General features: G+C 37.4%; 1 protein-coding gene across 9 annotated transcripts; it reads right to left on the bottom strand.

Annotated features, from left to right (window-relative positions):
* Nucleotides 1-7,039: 7,039 nt before the first annotated feature.
* LOC139137638 (uncharacterized) lies at nt 7,040-16,766 on the bottom strand. 9 transcript variants are annotated; one of them, XR_011553425.1, is made up of 11 exons: nt 16,438-16,766; nt 15,363-15,447; nt 14,618-14,890; nt 14,316-14,409; nt 13,879-13,992; nt 12,994-13,220; nt 12,060-12,231; nt 11,139-11,224; nt 10,955-11,032; nt 10,505-10,580; nt 7,040-9,620 (listed from the first exon to the last, which is right to left on the bottom strand). XR_011553425.1 is itself a non-coding variant. In XM_070705834.1 (10 exons), exons 5-9 carry the CDS (start codon nt 13,943-13,945, stop codon nt 10,507-10,509), a joined length of 477 nt encoding a protein of 158 aa, XP_070561935.1. In that variant the 5' UTR covers nt 13,946-13,992; nt 14,316-14,409; nt 14,618-14,890; nt 15,363-15,447; nt 16,438-16,717; the 3' UTR covers nt 7,040-9,620; nt 10,501-10,506. The 9 variants fall into 9 exon arrangements, 3 of the variants coding, with proteins under 3 accessions (XP_070561935.1, XP_070561934.1, XP_070561937.1); XR_011553429.1 differs by having other exon boundaries at nt 7,040-9,617; nt 12,994-13,217; XR_011553430.1 differs by having other exon boundaries at nt 10,501-10,580; nt 12,994-13,217; nt 16,438-16,753.
* Nucleotides 16,767-22,834: the final 6,068 nt, after the last annotated feature.

Here is a 22,834-nt window from a genome sequence, read left to right as displayed (position 1 = left end):
AACAACTACAACTTTACTGAGTCCAAATCTATTTTTATTTTTCTTCATTTTTAAATATTTAATCATCATCATCATCATCATCATCATCATCATCGGAGATCGAGGACCCTATGGTGGAACTGTTGTGAAACAGACGTCTTGCTGAAACTGCTAAAAATGCTTTCATTCTGGCAAGGAGATACAGTTTAGACCAGAAAGAAAAAAATAAATTGTTCATCGGAATCGCCCCTTCTACTTCGCCCGATTTGGATTTTTTTATTTCGGCAAATTCATACTTCTGCTTTGCAAATACTTTAGTACCGCCGCTGGCGGCGCCCTACACTTCGTCGGGTTTTCGCGGCATGTGGGATTCTGAATGAGACTGTTGTGCAAACACCAACTGTTATATGTAATTCCCTATGTTTTTGTTGAGAAATAGTGTTGAATTCAATAAACAGTATTAGTGTATCTTGTCTGAGATATTTCTTGTTAGTCTAAAAGGGGAAAAGATTATTTTGCCTTGTCTGCATCCTGGCTAAAAAGTTCGAGGGACCATGGTTACCTTTGGCAAAAAAAAAAATCGCCTGCCGCTCCTGAACCTTGGTCCAAAAATCCGATGAACAAGATTTTTTCCCCTCTGTCCTTACTCTTTATTTTTTTGCAATACTATGAATAGAAATCACTCTGAAGCTTAACTTCAAGCAGTTTATCATATTCAGGCAATTTGTCTCGCTGGAACCAAAATTTACGCGATGACCCCTGATTGTTATTTCTGATTTGATGAGAGAATGGTTGAAAGGAAATTTGAGCAAAAGTTTAAGTCTTTCATTTTCAAGTCTTATACCACCTTAAGTGAAATTAAAATAAATGACACATTGTCAATTATTGTGTTTTGATCTTCTATGGAGACATAAAGACACAGATTTAAATTTCAGGAATCGATCAACAAAGAGAAGCAAGCATCATTAGGATCTAAACATCGCACATTTCCTTGGGTATGTCGAGTAAATAGTGATTATAATACCCATAATCCATGGGTAGAGTAAATAGGCAAGCGACAGCGCCACCAGGAACATTCCTGTGACTTTACCATTGATTCTGATATTTCTTTCAGCCCACGTGATCGCAGCTGGCCAAGCAGAACCCATCGATATCCCCATGAGAATAGCCCCGCAGAAGAGTACAACTCCACTACTGTTACCCCAGAGTGATAACAAACAGCGCCGCCAACGTACAACCTGACAGATCAATGATCAATGATCAATGATCAACATCATTCGTGGATGAAGGATTCGGGAAATCAAAATGGCGACACCCCTCGACAAGACAACTCCACTCCATCAACAATCGTCAGCAAGCTTGCGATCTGTGGGCTGAATTCGACATTGCATTTTATCGCAAAAGTATAGAGAAAAACCACTAAAATAGCTTCATTCCCGGCATACACGAACAAATATACGTAAAGAATACAGAGGTTAACACAATGCGAAAACGAAAAGTTTCGTTCCTGTCCGTGAAATAATATTTCGTTGCCAGATCTTTCTCGTCAGAACTTATCACTATAGGGTGGCATACAACCCGAAGTACATACAAGAAACCAAAATAAATATTCCTGACATGATGGAATAAGGAATCCAAATCAGGGATGTTGTCTCATCGACTGGATTGGAAACTGTGCTCTAGGATCGTTAGTTGGTGGTGGTCCGTTTGGTTCATCATTGCATAATCTTCAACGCTGTGGTTGAAAGTTCTGTTCATCATCGGAATCAGGTATTGTAGATAGAAATGGTCCAACTACCAGCGATACAACGAGCCCGCCAGCTGCAACCAGCATGTTCCCTGCTTGGAGTACGGGACCTGCCTTCTTCCCCACAGACCAAGTGATAGGAAGTTGTTTCCTTCCATGAAAAAATAGCAACCAGATTAATTGAACATTCAAACGTTTGCTCTTATATCTTACCAAAGACGACATGAAACCACCATTATACTAGATATTCTATAAAAGCTAAAATTTTAATAGTACGGTAACAATAGTTTACTTGAAAGATAAAGGGATACATATTTTGGGTCGGGATCCTCAAATTTGGTATTCAATGATTGAAATCAATTTAAGAAAAAAATGAGACTACATCATGAAATTAAAATTCTTATTTTTACTAGAGTTTGTGTTGAAAAAACCCACGATTTTGTTTTGCATTATTGTTCTCTTTCTTCAAGGGACATTAGGTACCGTTCAGTTTTTACGGCCGGGGGGGGGGGGGGCCCGGCAAAATCCAGTGGGGGGTCATCAAAATTTTGGAATCCGCAAAGGGGGGGTCATCGCTTTTTCACTGGTAAGAAAGGGGGGTCACCACATTTTCAAAAATATAATACCAACAATAAAGTTCACTTTATGCCATTGCCATGATCGACCCTCTTTACCGGCGGGCCGCCTTCGGCAGCCCACTACAATAAATATACATTATGTATTACCCATGACCCTCTTAACAGGCAGACGCCTTGTGCGGCCCACTCCAATTAGGTTTACTTCATGCAATGGCCATGATCGACCCTCTTTACCGGCGGGCCACCTGCGGCGGCCCACTCCAATAAATTGACTTTATGTAATACCCCACGGCAATCTTAATGGCCGTGCGCCTTCAGCAGCCCTGTCCAGTAAAGTCTACTTTATGCAATAGCCATGATCGACCCTCTTTACCAGTGGTACCGGTGGCCCACTAGAATAAAGTTGACTTTACGTTATGGCCCATGACCCTCTTAACCGAGGGCTGCCTTTGGCGAACCACTCCAATAAAGTTCACTTTATACAATGTCCATGGACATGAGTTGTCTATTGAAATGAAGTTAAAAATTGCCTTACAGTCGTCCTAATTAACAGACGTTTCAATGGATGTGGCTGAGAAGTTTGTGCACTGGCATCTCTGCTACACGAATAAAGTGCGCGGCGTACCGGAGTTCAAATCCAAACCATGCGGGTAAATTTGACGTATGGGTTTTAGTTATTTTTTAGCGGGGGGGGGGGGGGTCATCAATTTTTTTCGTCTGACAAAGGGGGGGTCATCTTTTTTCACGAAAAAAATGCAGGGGGGGGGGTTTATATTTTTTTGAACACCGGCGACAAGATTTTGCCGGCCCCCCCAGCCGTAAAAACTGAACGCTCCCTTAGCTGTAACTTTTCACTAAGTTTCGTCTACATTCCCATTCAATCTATCTTCCAACAGAAAACACACAATACACAATGCTAATCACTTTGTTCATGAGGAGTGTGGCTCACGTGCTTTATTCTGGACTAGGGCACTTGAAAAAGATTACCAGCGAAGTGTACCGTTAAAAGACTTACGGCAAACTGCACAGAAAAATTACCCAGCGCTAAAAACCAGAGTTAAAAACCCTTTGTTCTAAAATGTTTTCAAAGGGAAAAAAAGTTCTCTGGAAAAGCGTAGGTAATTTACAATTGAAAACAAGTTGTCTGGAAAAGCGCAAGTGATTTACAAATTAAGTACGAAAATTGAAAAGAGGATTCATAAAAGGGTGGGTGGGGGGCGGCGGACTCGGTGTCTCACAGTGCCCCGGCCCGTTGAAGCGTGAGTCTGGACTGGTGCTACCTCGTGTGGCACCCTCACTTTATCCACAGTCACAGCCAATCAACGGCCTCTAAATGTTTCCTTCGAAACTTCCCACCAATCACCGATCAAGGCAATCCCGCCAAGATTACAACAGCATTGCAGCTGGTGTCATTTCCTCTGCTACAGTTTACATACTTTGTATCTATCAGCTGAGATCCATCCCAGCCTACATAGCTACATATCTCTGTGCCGACAAAACAATATTTTAACGCTTTACTTCGAACCGCTATAAAATATTAGTTTCGTCTACATTCCCATTCAATCTATCTTCCAACAGAAAACACACAATACACAATGCTAATCACTTTGTTCATGAGGAGTGTGGCTCACGTGCTTTATTCTGGACCCCCCAAAGTATAGATCTTGTTGTGAACGGTTACAGACCTAATTTTTGAGTTACTGCTGGTCTATCTCTAGCTTGTCGTCCACGTAACGGCCCTTACAACTTTCTGATCGCCATCTGCCATGTCTTTTAAGACAACGGTCGTTCACCCCTGAGGCAGCTGCCATCGTGGCTCCCCCTGCCCTGAATGAATGAACAGTGAATCTGGACGGGTTTTGGGCAAATTCTCCTAATCTTGCCCTCACAATCTCATTAGCTCTGGTATAGCTCAATGGCTTAATCGCCTTTACTAATGCCTCCCGATCTAGTTAAGGGTTTAAAAAGGAAATCTTGAGAATGTAAATCGATGCCTGCCAATGAAACATATTTTTCTAGATTTATAACTGGGCAAGAGACAGTGCCTGTACGAGCAATGGCGACGTTATCTCCTTGTCTGTACTGATCAGTTTTGCTTGCTGCAATCATGACTTCTAGATGGGAATCTGATACAAAAACTAGGATCATTTCAGATTCGACAACTCTTTAAATCTTAGAAAACCTGAAAACATCAAAAGACACATAGCAATATCTCGTCTTGTCATTAAATCTGTTGATGAAGAATATTTCAAACACAGTTGCAGTAAAACTTCAACACGGACTACCTCCCTAAGAACTGTTGGCTTGGCTAACACTCTCTTTTTTAAGTTGATGACTCTATCACAGCTACAACAACTGGATTATCAGTGGGATTAATTAGACAGAAAGCGGTGAAACTATGCAGCCACTTGAGTGCATAAAACACGTTCAGAATAACAACAGACGATTTGTTGGAATCCATCAAATTCATAAAGAAAAGAGTCAAATCTAATGGACTCGCTGGGAACACTTTCATTTTGTATGCATAAGCGAACTTTATCCAATGCTTTAAATAAGACACATAGTTCAAAATTGTCCGGGGTGCCTAGAACGTAGAATGATATCTGGTAGGACATCTGTGTATTTCTTTAAATCTGGGTGGATGACTTGATGACTTCTCTGTAAAAAAGATGTGACCACAGATTCAGTTCTGTTGGAGAGAAAAGAAATATTAGTTATAAGTTGAATGGTGGAATTCTGCAAAAAATCAAATTAAAATTCCAACTTCAGAGCCAGCATTCTGAAGGGGAGTACGGTTTGTCGGAACACCGTATTTCTGTACTTGCCAGGCAACACTATGCCTTTTTCCTGTTGCAGCCATTTTATTTCTGTTACAAACTTTCAAAATTTTTGCCATCGTGGCAGAGCAGTGGCCAGTACGTGGCCCCTTCCCACGCTGGGATAACCAGCACGCCCTGTGCCTTACATGCTTGCATGTCTCAACACACGAGGAATCAGGTAGGGTGGAGGTACCCCCAATGAACAGAAATGCGTCAGCCGTCTCTGTCCAAGGGTTCCAAAATTTCGAGTTAAACCGTGAACATTTAGCATTATAATATGAGGCAAATCTGTCCACTGTGAATGGTCCCCATAAGGTGCTTAACATACTGAATATTAGAGGACTGATTCCCCAATCATCGCAATCCACAGTTTTGCTGATGTAATCTGCCAAATCATTTTGACTCCTGGGATCCAGACTACGTTAAGGTTAGATCCTTCTGTACTATACAGTTATTAATACTCAAAGATATACTATGTAGATCAGGTTTGGAACTGCCATTCTCAATTACCCTGGGTACGTTCATATTATTTGTAAACCAAGTGACCGTCTTATGCTCTAGCCTATTTCCATATCTTCTGAGCATATTTTCTACTGCTTTTGTTTCTCTCCATGTCGAACTCATCGATTTCTCACTTTGGGACCAATTTCCCTGTGCAATCATAAGCCTGCCTTTCACTGAGGCCTCTGTATGCCTGTTCGGAGGCATCCGAGTAAATTAGAATGTCTTCATTCATAATCTCTCTACTCTGTTCAAGCCATTGAGCTGAATTAAGTGACACTATATTACTTGACCAAAACTCTAATTCTGAGACTACCTCAGACGGTATGATCATACAATCATTCCATGACTTAAATGGTTAAAAGTTTATTGAGGAGAGTTTGAGCACAAGGTGCATACTTGCCTGCTTTCTTGGTGACCATGATAATGTGCCATATTTCATGATCAAACATGGTCAACCATATTTTAACTATCATTAGCGCTGATCATGATCAAAACTGACAATGATTTGACAATGAATGACAACTCACACACTCATAATCAAATCATGGTCATGAGATGGTCAAGAATGGATAACAGTGACCATGAAACATGGTCATATTAGGGTCATCACTTCCACACTGCCATTTGGCCATGACTAGCCCTGGCAGTCACACAGTCAAATGATGGTCATAAGATGGTCAAGTAAAAACTGTGACCATTAACACAGTCACATTATAGTCACTACTTGACAATGATATGACCATGATTGACAGTCAATGCCAAATCATTCAACAAAACATAAGATGATCAGAAAATAAACAGATAATGAAACATCATGTCAGAGTTATCAGATGAACTATTAGATCATGATTGACTGTCAGGTGACTGCCATAAAAACTGTTCAAAAATACCAAAATGGAGCAAAAAATGCCCGGCTGGTCACGAGTCAGAATCTATCATGAGGGAAGACTGTCAATATGGTCAGTGGCCACATACATTGTTGTCACCAGAAGGCATATGCAGTAACAGAAAATTTGCCAACTGACAGCATTTTAAAGGAACCATAAATCTAGTTTAATTTTAATCAATCTCAGAGTTTTTACAAGTACTGTACATCAATTTACTGATGTCATGAACCATTTTCTGTTTCCGTACATCATATGAAGAGAGTCCTATCACTAATGAAAGTATTTGTTTATCAGCAAAAATTGCAAATGAATGAATGATTTTATTGTTCATAACAATGTCAACTGCATTTCTCTAATCAAAATGGGATGCTAAAATTAAAATGATCTGAAAATAACTGCCTGTTGGCCTCTCTTCTTTCAAACGCACATTCCCACATGTCTGCGACAATCAGGGCCATTGAATTAATCAAACAGCAGTCGTTTTCAGATACATCACATTTTTGTGGAAATAACGAAGAGAATATATGGGACAGCAGGATGATAATTTCTTCTTAGACAAAGTTTGCAGGAAATACAAGTATTTTTCTGAAAGTAAAATTCTGACACATGATCAACACTTTGTTAAATCAGAAATGGACAGTTTACCCTCCCGTGGTCACAGTTTTTACTTCCTCAAATATGACAACTGCGTTGATCACTTTTTTGTAAGTGCACATAAATTACAAACACTGTTGTTCATGTCACTACATATTTCAAAGTCTACAATTACACGAGAATGTCATCATTGCAGTTTTGAAATAAGGTCCTCTTTTTCTGATCACCATAATAATACATTTATTCAGGTCATGTTCAGATATTTATTCACATAATTGCAATGCAAAAATTACATATGGGTGTAACTCCGTAGATCTTATAAAACTATGTATGTGAATCTTGAAGATGAATAATTGATCTACTTTTCTGTTACAGCACTAACAAGTGAGAAAGGACTTTTGCAAGGCATATGACACTGGAAATTTGTACAGACAGATTGGTTTCAACTTTTGCATCAATAATAATAATAGTAACTTTATGACACTACTATATTTTCTGTGGATATGGTAAAATAATAGTAATATAACAACAACAATTTAAAAATGGTTATAAAACTAATGAAAATGTAAGACTGGGAAGAATACTTGACAATACTGAATTACATCACATTGCAAATTACTAGTGATCTATAATTGATGTTTATATATGGTATTTTTAGGAATACCCTAAACACAAGACTGCAGTTGATAGTAGCTTTTAAAGCGGTTTCTTTGTTGTTTATGTACTTTGTAATCAGCTGTTTTTAAAAATCTTTTTCCTAGCTTGACAATGACATTGGTAATGAAAAATAAAATGCATCCCATTTTCAACAGCAATATATGCACTTCTTGGGAAATCTATTATCAGCTGGTGTCTTGTTTCGTTTTCCTCTCCTACCTATGATTCAATTTCAAGATGATGATCGTTCAGCCTAAATTTTGAAATCAGGGGTTACTGGTAAGGTTAAGGATGGGATATATGGCCCCAGCTGCTTTACTCGTAAACCGTAGGACTAACAACACATCTCATAGTATATTGCCTAGTACCTAGATGGTCATTGTGATACCATTCATTCATGTCAGTTACGGACCTCACCATTTATAAAGTCATTCATGGGTTGATCTATTAACCTTTGTACCGAGATCAACACACCATTATTTACATACCTATAAAACAGTTTCATACACATACTGCAGAGTCGTTCAAATTTTAAAATGAGGGATCCTGGTACTCTCAGTAGATCTTTAAAAATATATGCAAATATCCTTTTATACACTCAACCTACATTAAATGTCTTGACTAAGTTTCCATTGACAAACTTTGTACCAGCAAAACAAGAGAAAAATGGAATCAATACAAAAACGTGACATTTTCTCTCTAACTTATACCTATCACCATTGTCTATGTAATATATAGGGAAAAACCAAAGATACAGTAAAATATATAAACTTTTCTCTTCTTTTGGTTAGCATTATCTTACTGATATATATTTGACATTGAATTGCCCAATCGATGTGCAGAAATAGTAGAGATTTTAAGCTAATCCAACGACTTGTATTTTGGCCAAACCATTATGGTGAATGGTTCAGGAGCAGAAATTCTTTCACTATGTCAATGGTTAAATAGGTAGTTTAATAATTCTTATTTGAATGTGCAAACGTGCTTAAAATACTCACTTCGCGCCTCGAAATCGAAAGACTTAAACTTTTGCCCAAACTTTCCTCAAGCTATAACTTTTGATCATTCAAGTTTTCTTTCAAAATCAAGAATAAAAATCGGGGGTCACCATGCAAACATTGGAACCACAGATTGAAACACATTATTACCAAACATTTACCGATATTTGAAATTCAAAATGGACGCCATCCCTTGTTATCTCCATGGCAGAAAATAAAATTCCCGATTTTCAGAAAACAAAGCCAGTGAAAACCTTAGGTACTCCATGAGGTTCAAAATGAACCACCACAAGTGGTAGGCCAAAAGAAATATTGTGAAAGATTGAGAGTCCGAATATCTGTCCCCGAGGTGCGACGCCCTTTAGTAAAAGGCTTTCATAGTACATTTGAAAACAAAGTGAAAATTACCACTGATGTTAAATAGTGTGATATTGCTAATTTTATACCCTTTTAATTTGCATATTTTCTATTCAGTATGCAACACCTTAATTTGACAAATACATAGCTTGCCACGCAATCAAACAATTTCTGTACCATGTCGGCATTCAGATTTTTAAACTCTTTCCCTGATTGTTGATTTAAAAGAGAGATGTACAGTCAATAAAGGCAAATGATATAAAATATGTATGAAAAGGACATGTCGTGTAAAAATGACTCATGGTACAAAAAACCTCTAACGGCAGAAACATGGTAGCTTTGATGATGTAAACTGTACTCGTCGTAATTCAACAGTCAACCCACACTCAACATCTTCGTATTCACTGTGTCATCGTCGGAATCCTGATCTCTGCTGTGTCCTGTCATTGAACTATCTTGACGAAGTGTGTATTGACCTCCTTCATTCAGATTAGCCTCTTCTAGAAGAATACATTGGAATTTAGCGCAAGCAATATAATTATGAGAGTCCATGGTGTGGGATGAACAATATGAAGCGAGTTGTGATTTTTACTTGATAGAGAGGTGGTTGACTTTTATTTTTTAAGGTTTCAGGATTAATGAATTCAGGTTATATTCTGGAAGGTTCATTTAAATCCAGTGACGTTTATCGGTTCCAGACTAGTGTTTATTGTAAACAGACTTTGTCCAGACTTGGCCTGCAACAAAGAAGATCTCTGAAACAACAACTTGGTGTTTCGATTTTGATCTTGAATTGACTCTGAAGAAAACTAACTAAATTCTTGAAAGTTTTGAGAGAAGACAACTTACATATTATAAAAAACCGAAATCCTGGGCATACGTGAGTGTAAAGGGAATACTTCGCTATGTTTCAAATGACTAATTGCAGGACCATATTTTGAGCGGACGAGATTCTGGGACAAATTGTATGGTACAGTATGTCTTTACAAAGACACCGGTCTTGTCTGTGGAATGTGTTCTTGTTTCATTCCGTTTATAACTTAGAAATGATGGATGACATATAGAATAGGACGTGCTCAAACCGTTTTAAAGAAACCTGGAGGTACTGACAGTCATAATGTCGCATTTGGAAAGTAAGTCCAACCATAACTATTGAAGACCATAACAATATTGTGGAGTAAAAAAGCAGTCCAACCAGTCTAAAATCTTCAAGTCATGTTTATTAATAATTTTATTAATTTTACCACTTGGGTTGATTTTATTGCCTATATAGATTGTAATGCCTATCTGTATCGGGACAATGGAAATAATTGTGATGGGATCATGGTTTTAAGAAATGGTTCTGTGTGATGTTGAATATTTTCATTAATCGTCTGATACCTACTATCATACGAGTCCTCTGTGGTTCTGCGTTTGATCATCTGTGCATTCAGTCACTATGGGGGAATCAAGTCCTTTGTCTGAGAGGGAAATTAGGAATTAGAATTAGAATATAAATATCAATTTTATGTATTATTGCCTGAATGCATGGGTTAATGTGTCCGAGAGCAGATGAGCAGCTGACATTTTGCTTGACGCACGTGTTAACTACACCAAAGATTTCAATTTATATAAGAATGTATCACGATAAACAAAGATGCAAATTGTATTCTTGACTTTTGCAATAATAACATAACTGTAACGGAAATTCCTTCATGTTTGTGTACAGTACAAATTATATCCTTCGGAAATGAATACCTCTTTCAAAAATGTGTCAAAGGCGACTTTTAAGTTTTTAATTCATTTAAAGGCGTTTGGATTATATTGTCAACATAAATAGATTAAGGTTAGTAACCTTCTGGTGCGCTAGTTTCAGGAATTCCATTTGTAGACTCCCCACTTTCGGCTATTCCTTTTGCAAGTGTTTTGTCCTCTGGAAAATAAAATCATGAGAAAATTAGGTGACAGTAGATACTTTTATGAGTAATCTATGTTTTAGAAAATGAAACTTCGGCAAGGTCAATCATCACCATCATCACCTTTTACATCGCGGTCGATAACCTCTTCATTTATCGGTGTTTGCCCGCATTCTTCACCATTAGTTTCGTGAGTTCCAGTCGCATCGCTGGAATAAAGGTAAGTATTATTGCCTTAGAACCAAATCTAAATGTATTTACGCTTCATAAGATGTTCATTTAAAATAGAAGTGTAAAGAGAAGGGCATTTGTTCCTCGCACATTTTCAAAGGGCGGAAAATCAGTAAAAACAATATCAGAGAAGGATAAACCAAAAGGTCATATGAATGCTCTCCGATTGCGCATGTCTGACAACATGTTTGGCCGCATCTTCTGCAAATGCTTATGTTAAAGATTACAAAATGCCAAAATTGTGAACCTTCGTCGGATTTGCACTGAGGGAGCTTTCATTATGAGGGAGGCATTTCAACAATGCTTTATAATTGCAAGCTATATCACAACAACAAACATGTAAAATATCATTTTCCACTACACTCTATCATATAGAACTTCTTTAATGCATATAGTTCCTAAGGTAGCGTTGACAACTTCAAGTGAAGTTGGCGAAAGCAAAGTTTTAGGCTGTATTAAAAGTTCACCTATTGGCAGTCCACATTACATATTTCTCTCCTTCTTCAACCGCTGAATTAGAATATCTGGAATTTATGTTCTTTCAAAAAATTGAAAAATTGCAAATTTAACCCTCCATACAGGAGGGATTTTATAAATATAACTATTCGGACAGGTATTCCGAAAATGACCTCTATCCCTCCGCCCCTCATAATAAATGAAAACTCCCTTACCAGTACAAGATATGAAGGAAGTTTTGAAGATTTTGAAGCAATATACTTGAAACAAAGTTTTCGAACACATTTTGAAGTCAATATCCCTACGTTAAAATAAAACATATTTTGCTGTCAAAGATTGTTGCCAGCTAAGTCTCACCTCTGTTCCGAATTCTTCATTTCGATGACGTTGACATTGACAGTTGTGTGTGGTATTGGATATGTTGCACCATTTGGCACACCAATTTGTACTCCATTTTCGACAGGTTTATAGGCATAGCCATTATGCCGATTATGGTTCTGGACGCCGTTACATCTTGGTACACCACGATCTGATATTAAACGAGAGGTAATGTCGGTAAAACACATATTTGGGGAAGGATGCAACCACAAGACATTTATTTGAATTTTCATCAATCAAGAGACTCGAAGCAAATAAAAGGTGCTGTCACCATTGGTTTCATTAAGGAGCAGAAAGAAGGACCAAACAGACCACAGGTTATGGATACGTTCATTCAAAGCAGCCGCTTTTCTCTGCGTGAACTCCTTTTAAGCTTATATTAGTTACAAAAGACGGCACATGCTCTGTTTTTCCGGTTAGTTTTACAACAATATATTTATACTGGTATAGTGGTGTTTTTTCCGGAAAACCAAATTTTAGATTCAATAGAATGTTTCTCGGCAAAGTAAATACACCTATGATATATGGCAATATATAAATTCTGGTTCCATTGGAGTAAATTTATCTGAAGTAAAAAACAAAAACAAAACACAACAACAACAAAACAGCCTGGTGGTAGGGGGCCTTTTGTTGTGAGAAATTTAAACGCATAGGGTGTTTCAGCAGACAAACTGTGTCAGAAACGTCACCACGATAAGGTGGCGTCAACATGTCAAAATACGATTAATGTGACTCGCTAGGACGACCAAATGGAAGCATTGAAGGGTACGCTAGAGCTGGCCTAGCTGATATATATAGAGAGGTCAAAAGGTGACCACATGATCGTGTTCGATTCTTTGAAAACATTACAATTTTAAATTGTTAAGTCTATCTATGTTGGAAATGGAAGCTCATAATGAAAAACAATCAGTACCATTCCTCGTTGGATCTCGTTTTCTGATTTCTTGAGATACTTGCACAAGGCAAATATAACTAGCCCTAGAGTAGCAAGAACGACACAAATAGCTATAATAGTAAGGGGAATTCCCCAACCATTGTGCTCGCTGTCAGTTGATAATGTGATGACAGAGGCGTAATCATCAGTGGAGATCTCTTCGCCAGAGTGCATAGAGACGGCATCTTCTGTGTGAGGCACAGCTGCTGTGAAGTATAGTCAATCGTTAGCACTTTAAAAAAGTTACTTGTGTTTACATAATTCCAAATTATGGGATAAATACCGAACTAAACTTTTTAATATATCACATCGTCTTTCCGGGCGACTGCAGTTATATATTAGTGAGTAACTGGACAGGAATGAGATTTCTCTATTATAGCTGTTTTAAATTTGTACCGTTTACTATAGTAACATACCAGACAACTGTCTACTTTGCTATAAAGTTTGGTTAGTTTGTGTCCACATATCCTTAATCAGATATAAAGGTCAAAGGTATAAGAGTTAATGTTCCAATTTCTGTCAGCCTATGTACATATACCGCCATGCATGCTTCCACGTTAAACAGGTTGAGGTCACGTAACAAAGGTTACATCAACAACTCCAGGCTTGCTGTAAACCTGTATCGAACTATTGGACTCTTTATGAGCTCAATTTTATTTAACTTTGCGACTGTCAAAATGTTATAATGAGGGACTCTCTTGACCCTGCCCTTTCAGACAGAAATCAAAAAGAAGTTGTAATCGCTGCATTTTAAGCTAAAGTATACAGATTGCAGATATTTGACACCATGGCATTCCATAATGTACAAGCCTGCACCCTTTCTTGGGTTAGCTATGCGGACACATTTGTATACCAATTACTTACGGAATGTGGTGCCTGTTGATTTAGTGATAGGAAACATTTTCACAATCGCTTTCACAAGTTGTATCATGCGATCGAGACCCCTTTGTCACTGTTTTCAAGCCACATTCTTCACACCTGATGTTTTATTGGTGAGAAAGGGTATTCACTTGTCAAAAACATTAAAAATATTCCAAAAAGGACTGAATTGATGAATTGGAAACGAAAAAAATTGACGAACAAAGAGCAAATGAGAAAGCTTAGGCAAACTATTAAATTTAATATAAGTAGGTAAATAAATAAATAAATAAATAATAAATATATATATATATATATATATATATAATATATATATATATATATATATATATATATTATATATATATATATATATATAAGACTCCATGCAAAATACTGGGGTCACATATTTGCGAAAATATTTACATTTAGGACAATCATACCTTGTATGGTTTTGACACGAAGTCGACCAGTCCTTTGTGTCTGAGAAGGTACCACTGGGACATTCACCACATACAACATTGTGTGTTGAGTTACCTGATTTGATAAATCAGACATTTGATTTAGAAAAATTCGAATTCTATCATTAACCTAAATGACATATACATTGAAAAGACCAAGCTGAACTTGAAAAAGCAAATGGGGTGACTATTTCTGAGAAAGTCAATTTTTATTATACATGTTTGGTCTCTACTTGGGTTGTTATGTGAAAGAAAGTCATAGATGTAGCTTTTGCTATTCTCACCTGGTACAGCTACTCTTTCACCCATTTCACATTTTCTCCAAGGAACACAGTAGCCAGACACGGACAGGTACGTGTGATTTACACATTGACAGACTGTGTCCTCAGTCTGTGTGCCACTTTGTAAAACCTTGGCATTTACATTACAGGATGTGTGCGGGAAACATTGTGTAAGGGTGTTAAACGTGGCTGTAAATGTCCCATCTTCACACGGAGAACAGTAGATCTCGTTTAATTTACATTCTGTTGAGCTCTCTGCCTCTGCCATATGGTAACCTGGAAGAGAATGCGTTCATTACTTCGTAAGACACAATTATCAGTGTAGAGAAAACTTTTCCTAACCTATGTTGAAGTAAGAAATATTAACCTTGCAGCACAATGCATTGTGTACGATATGCAACGATGTTGTTGATCAATCGATTCTAGACCACGCTAGGCTCAGTTGTAAACAATACTATATAGGACGTTACACCGTGAATGACGTGTTCACAAGTTGAACTTGCGGAACAATACTCAACGCGCATTGTTATTTTGAAAGACTGACAAAAATACTAGGAAACGCATCAAAGTTTAAAGATACTGGAGTTCTTAAATCGTTACCAGATACTTCAGGAGGAATTTTACGTGTAATTTGATATATGTTTCGAGTAAATATAAAACAAGGAAAGTTTGAAAAATTTATTTTACTCCTTCATTTTTGCAAACACAAAAGGGAGTAGCAATTGTGCTCGTTTGCGGTTGCACTCACCTGCGGGACATTGCGTGTTAAAACACCCGGATGTTTCTTCAATTTTGACTAGTCGTGCAAGTGTTAGCTTTGTAACATTGAAAACCTGAAATAATTATTCAGAATGCAAGTACAGTCGTTTGTTCATAATACATAAAATATACGTACTGATTATTTTATCTTTACATGACATGTAAGACTCATGGATATTTATTTACATCTATCGAATTCTATAATAAGCTTACAGTGCGTTTAGTCTTAGCCGACCGGAGAAAGGTCAGTTAAATAAAGCAGGGGACCTTTATTCATGGATTAAACTTTAGTTCTTGAATTCCGATCTCATATACAATGGAAACATGATAAAACCAAGCGAAAACCAGGGAATTATTGGCAAAACCATACACATCAGTATCCATCGCATAAAAATGAAAAGGGTTACATTCGTCGGGCTGAGTGTTTTTCTGTCTACTCTAGAAGCTATCGCATTTTATCACTTGCCTTTTGAATAAAATTGATTAATACTGATCAAACACTATTTTACCTTATTTCCGAATATAAGTTAAAACGTCCCAATAGGTAATTTAATAATTGTAAGCAGGGCAACGCCCATAAAATGGCGCTTTTACTTATAGTTACGGAATATGGGGCGTAACTATGATAATTTCTGGGTGACGTCATCGACTAGAGTGGGCGCGGGATAAAGGTTGCCATGAGTTAATTGAGGGTGAGTCATTCAGACTGGAATACGCTGACTAATCATGAAATAGTTTTAAAGTTTCCACTGTTTATCTCATATTACACAGAAGTTGTCCTTCGCAAGATCAGGGCAACTTCTTAAATACCGTTACGGTAAGGTCACAGTCACTGCGTATGGAATGCAATCAGTAGCCCATTAGTCATTACTATTAAAAGCCACTTAATTTGTCACACAGACATACTACGAAGAACGCTAGTTGAAATTAGGTCCACGCACCTTTTTAGCAAAAATTGAGATTCATGATCAGGTTCAACTCAACTCAATCAACTCTTAAACAATCAAGCGTTTCTGTTTCAAAGATTTAAATGAACTTAATGTAAGAGGTAAATAGTAACTTACCACACACAAAGCAAATATCAAATATCCTTCGTAAATCGCCCAGCGTGCCATCGATGTACCAGTCGAATGTTTGCTTGGCAAAACTTAAAATTTATACCTAATATCACGGTCGAGCTTGTTGACTCAGTCCTTACTGTTTCAGGGAGATTCAAATCTAAACCTGGCTTGAGCTTTTCCATCTCATCATACCTCTCAAACAAGAAGAGGGAATAAAATTCTCCATGGGCTTTTAAGACGCAAGGATAACACTTCTGAACTGAGTCAGGATTAAACTTTGAATGACATCATATGTATTTTTGTCAAAGCTGCTTGAAAGTCGCAAAGCATATTGGGATCGGGTAGGTCGGTACGGTCAGATTGTACTGTGTATAGGAGTTCTGTCACTTGCTGCTAATACGTTTATTACTGAACCTAGCGACTTCACCTTCGATTGGTCGATTCTGTGAGATAATCTAAAGCCATCATTCTTGAAAACTCAATTAAAAGTTCGATCAAAATTTTCAGACCAATATATCAGTTTATTGTTACCCTGGTAATGTTTGGCAACCCAGCACATATCGTTTGATCAGGCAACATACTGTATAAATGTGCTTACTTCTTTGAGGGCGCCATTTTCTTACCAAACATCAAAACACTATAGGCAAATTGGACCTTTGACGCTAATTCGTTTTTTTATTATTGTCTCTGCAAACAGGTATCGATCTCAAAAAGAAGTGAGAACATCATTTAGAACATAAGAGAAACTCTGGCAATCATATAAAGTGAAAAATCGAATAAAAAGTGAAAGTGTGAGCTATAAAAGGACTTAGTCATGTATTGCTTGGCGAAAAAGTGTTTATTCATTATGTAAAGACCTGTAGGCAAACCAAAATAAATCATAACATTTCATTGACGACCTTTCTATCGACGGCCTTTCTTAAGGGACCGTTCAGTTTTTACGGCGGGGGGGGGGGCGGCGGCGGCGGCGGCGGCAAAATCCAGGGAGGGGGTCATCGTAATTTTGGAATCCGCAAAGGGGGGGGGGGGTCATCGCTTTTTCACTGGTAGGTCACTACATTTTCAAAAACATAATACCTACAATAAAGTTCACTTTATGCCATGGCCAAGATCGACCCTCTTTACCAGCCTTCGGCGGCCCACTACAATAAATTGACTTTATCTAGTGGCCCATGACCCTCCTAACGGGCCTGCAGAATTTGCATAACAGTGTGATGGACATAAGTTGTCTATGGAAATGAAGTTAATTTTAATTTGGTTATTTTTCAGCCAATGGGGGGGGGGGGTCATCAATTTTTTTCGTCTGACAAAGGAGTGGTCATCTTTTTTTCACAAAAAATGCAGGGGGGGGTGGGGCCAAATTTTTTTTGAAAACCGGCAACAAGATTTTGCCGCTCCCCCCAAGGCCGTAAAAACTGAACGGTCCCTAAACTTTAAATTACATCTTCCGTAACTTCATATCTCCTACCCACAATTTCATCTCAAAATAGATTTGTCAAAGTGGATTTTATTATCCTTCAAATAGGCATACAAATTACGTTATTTCCCTCTGAGAAAGCGAAAAAACAATGGGAATGCTTTACATTGCGATGTGTTTTATGTGTTTTCGAAGGGTTCCGAGATTACATTTCTTCTGAAATGTGACCATGTCCTTTACATTTTAAATGCACATTTCTGGTAATTTCCGGCACGACTGTACAATAATTCACAAGAAAGTCTTTGTTCAAGACTGTTTTACTTGCCGTCATGTTTTATAGTGGCTGTTACGTTTCCGCCGGAAGAGCATTTGTTACATCTAACCATGTGATGCAATAAATTGCATTGTAACTCACGACTTTTTCCACATCTATATCCGATCGCACGCTACTTCTTATAAAACTGCTAGAATTTTCAATATACTGGTGAAATCTGGAAGCCGATTACCACCTTCGTTGACACAATTATTAAAGTGCTTGTACGAGCTCTCCGGAGAGCATCCCACTCGGCACCTTGGAAATTCAGCCTTTAAAACATATAGTTTGTCCGTTTCTAGCGCCATGGTTTGTTTGACTTCCTTAGGGACGATTCAGAATTTACTTCCGGGGGGGGTTGGAGGATTTTCAGGGGGGGCCACCCATTTTTCCCAAGAAAATGTAGGGGGGCCAGACAAAAATACCACAATCTTTTAGGGGGGGCCAAGGAAAAAAATCATCAATTCAATATTTGCCCAGAATTTCTGATCTCTACAAAAGAGAACCATAGATGCTACCTGGGTGACAGATAAACTCAACGTGTTTAGTTAAACTCCTTTAGCTGCCAAATTCGGTAATATTCACAGTGGTTTGTTTTATGCATCTACTGCAGTATCTTGTTCTCCTCCCTGAAGCGTCATGCAATGTCCAGTATTTAGCATGTCAACACAAACCATACAGTAAACAGTCGGGGTTGTTTTTGTTGAAAAGAGATCTCGAATCAAGTCCCGGCTAGAATTCATTTATCAACAATAACAATGGTCATTTATGTTCACACTGGTATGTTGCTAAATACAGCATTGGGTGTTCTATGTAGTGATAGAATAACAAACAAATGCTGATACACAGAGATGAACATTGAACAAATGCTAAAAATTACAGCAAATATTCAGCATCATCAGGTTGGGTTTACCTTGTAGCTTGTAAAGCAGTGTAAAGTTGCATGATAAAGAAGTGTTAATTTGTGCAAATGTATGCAAATCACCCGATTTCTTGGCTTCTTTTGCCTCCCAATTTCAAAATTTCCGAAGAATATAACTCCACTCCGACTGGGTCAAATTTTCTGAAATTTCACATTATGTTTTTAAATGCTATATAACAAAACGACTATCAATTGGTTTTGTTTGGCAATAAAGCTCTTACATTTTTAAAAAGAGGCATTTTGAATAAGAGGCATTTTAATTTTGCTGATCATGATTTTAATCAATTATTAGAGTGTCAGTCTTTAAACCCCTACAATTTTAAAATGAGGATGGATAATGCCAAATAAAATAGTCGTTTTATTCTACATATACTCTCCTTTCAAGTGAACTACATTTCAGAAATACTGTCTAGTTTTTGACTTAAATTAATTTTTATCATTAATACCAAAATTGAGGTTTTTTACCCCAAATATACACCCACTTCATCCTTTGAGTAACTACTGCTACCATACTAAACTTTAGAGTCTCTGCTTTTTGAAAATATATGGTATGAGGGGGTTTCCTTGTCATCTTTGATGAGAAATATTGCTTTGAAAAAAACTGTTGGCAACATGCAGCTCCACCTTAATTCAAAGCAAAACGACTTGCTACTCTGCCACTTCTTAAAGTAACATGGTCACGTTGGTTCTCTGGGATTTCGTCAGTTCAGTGTCTGTGTCACTATTATATTCAGAACCAACACCATCATCATCACTCTCAATGACTCCATTGACAGAGATTTCCCATTCAGAGTCACTGCTATCTGACTCTGACTCATCTGTGACATAAGTTGTTACATCTTTCCCTGACAGTTTTCTTAAATTGAATGAAGGTTGTGCATGTATATGTGCGGTTATAATTTGAACTTTTTCAGCTTTCAATTTTTTTTGTTTTGGTAATTTATGTTTATCAAGGTATTTATCTAATTCTTTTACGTTTAAATTTTGAAGGTTCCCACTCAAGAGCAACTTTAACCAGTCATAGTCCTCGTATTTTTATCCTCTCTTCTTTTCTGCTCCTTTTTCTATGTTTCATTCTCATCAATTTTACCCTTTCTAAATTTTTTAAATGTTACATAACTTTTTACAGTGCTTACATCTACTATAAACTTTTTTGAAAATAAATTTATGGCCGTCTCATCTTCAAGTTGCTTTTCAGCGAATAGTTTTTAATGTTGAAAATAAAAATATTATGTATTACTGTCAAAAATATATGGTGAAAATTTACAAAAGGGTTGATTTTCCAATAATCCTGTATGTGCATCCAGAAGATCATGTGGCTCTGCATCAATGCTATGGTGTCGGATTGTTGAAATATTGTGTACACAAGAAATTTGCTGTAGTCCAAGAAGTGATCTCAGTGTGTATGAGGCTAGGAGAAATATGGATAGGCTTACACATTGTGTATTGATGCTAATACTTTTGTGTCCCATTCATTCTGATATGTATAATCAAAGATTTCTCAGTGGCGGCTGGCAGAAAAGGCAAAAAAACAAATTAACATGTATTGTTTCATGTCATCTGAAAACATGCGCATCATGACTATTTTAAGATTAAAGTTTGTTAAAAAAATTTGAAATATGATGCTCTGTCAATTTTGAAAAATACTGCTGACAAAATGTGAACTTTGACTTACACAGGGTTATCTGCATTTTAATATGAACATTGGATTGTTAATGGAATGAGCAAAATAACATGTGAATTCATGTTTTTGATAAGGTGTTTTGTTCAAGAAATGATCTAAAATATTCCTCAGCATTGTTGCTTTCCGTGGCAGCTACTGGTTTTATGACAACCAAATTAGAAAAAAAGAGAAAATTAAAAACAAGTTGGCTTTCACCAATTTAATTCCTAATGTTTAAAACTTTCACCGTGAGTCTGCATTCAGCATCATCAAATGAAAATGTATGCTGAACTTGTGCATGTACATCTTACTTTCCAGAAATATCTGGATATCTGCAAATGATGTACAATTAAACTTCTAGATATATATCACTTTGCCAATTATCTGCTCCTCTGATTTCCTGTTCACCATTTCTAACTGACATCTTTGCTTGTCTTTGTGTGCATCATATGTATCAGTGAGACATAACGAAAAACGTATTCATATTTAGTAATTAACTTTTCTTCAGAAATTTACAACCAGATATGTTTATTGCTACCCTTTCCAAAAGTGTGACACTTGCAGTCCCTGCAAATCATTCTTTTATAGTCACATAACCCTGAAATGATTTGTTATATCATCGATTAAATGTCCACTACAGTTCCTGCAACTTGTTAGACTGGATATGTCTATAGTGTATAAGCATGCATGTATATATTAGGGGGGCCATGGAAAAAAACACGAAAGATGAGGGGGCCATAGATTTTTTCTATAATTTACTAGGGGGGGCCGTGGAAAAAAATCACCCAGAAAATAGAAAATCCTCCACCCTCCCCCTGGAAGTAAATTCTGAATCGTCCCTTAGGAACAGTGACCTCTCGTTCGCTTTATACCACACGTTTGTAACGTCAACACAGACTTTCGTTTAAAATGTACATTGGAGCAAATACATTTTTTGTGTCAATTCTACTGAGGCTTATTCCCTGACTAGGAATTCGTTTCTAAGATTCTGTATGTGTTAGCATTGGAATAAATTGCATGTTTCCTGTGGAGAAGACTATGTGGAAGAGTTTTAGCGCGTTGTCCATTATTGTTGTCAAACTGCACCATAATGCACGATATGATTTTCCGAATAGAAAAAAATTATATATGATTTTCCACTTCATTCTCATAATGTCAAGACTGATCATATAGTCACTTTTGAATGGTGTGGAAGGACTTCCCGGGAGCGTACTGATGCAGTTTAGGGGCCTGTTTTAGCACTGGTAGAAGCTTTTTTTGCCGCGACCGGCACGCAAGCTCTTAAATAATCAGAACCACGGGGTACTGCTGGCATTATTCGTCTAGAAGTTATTTTCATTCTACAAGCCTTACCTGGTCGCGTGTGTACCTATAACTTTATAGTCCTATTACCCTAGCTATCTATGTATGGTATTCAAAGAAAACAGATTACATCTCTTATTACTCTCCCTCGTCCTCTTCTTTAATTTGTTCTGCCGATCACCAAAGCGGGGGCCCTTATCGCCCTGACCAAATAACTCGTTGGTAGCTCATTTAGTATTTATTGATCATATTCATAATTTCTCGATGAATAATGCCAGCAGTACCCTGTGTTAGCACGATTCACTGGCATGACCGACACGCTAATATAACATTACTTGTAATTTGAGATAAAACCCAAGGAAGTACTTCATAAACTGTTAAGTCCCTTTCCTATCTACAATAATTTTTGAGCACGGTCAGTGTAACAGGATACAGCATCATTACTGAACTCTTATACAACAGCATTCAGCAATGCTTATTGATGATGATGCTTGAACCTAAATTAGCAAAATGAATGATGCATACTTGCTCGAGGACATAAAGAGTTTCACATGCATAGGTAGGTCAGGTACATGTAGCTATCATGGGTAACGCTCATGGCCAAAAAAGGAAATGATAATGAGACTAGTTTATAAGGTTTGAGATTTATGCTTTGGTATTTTATTTCAAAAAATTGATGTGAGTTTATTGCAGGAGGTAAATGTGTTGTAAGTAGACCATGGTACTTTGTTAAAGGTATACAGTCACCTGTAATCTAAATATGCCCATATATGGTCAAAGGGG

This window comes from Ptychodera flava, chromosome 7, assembly GCF_041260155.1.
Source record: "Ptychodera flava strain L36383 chromosome 7, AS_Pfla_20210202, whole genome shotgun sequence".
Classification (NCBI taxonomy): domain Eukaryota; kingdom Metazoa; phylum Hemichordata; class Enteropneusta; family Ptychoderidae; genus Ptychodera; species Ptychodera flava.
The sequence above is the reverse complement of the archived record's forward strand: the minus strand, read 5'-3'. Positions and strand labels throughout refer to the sequence as shown.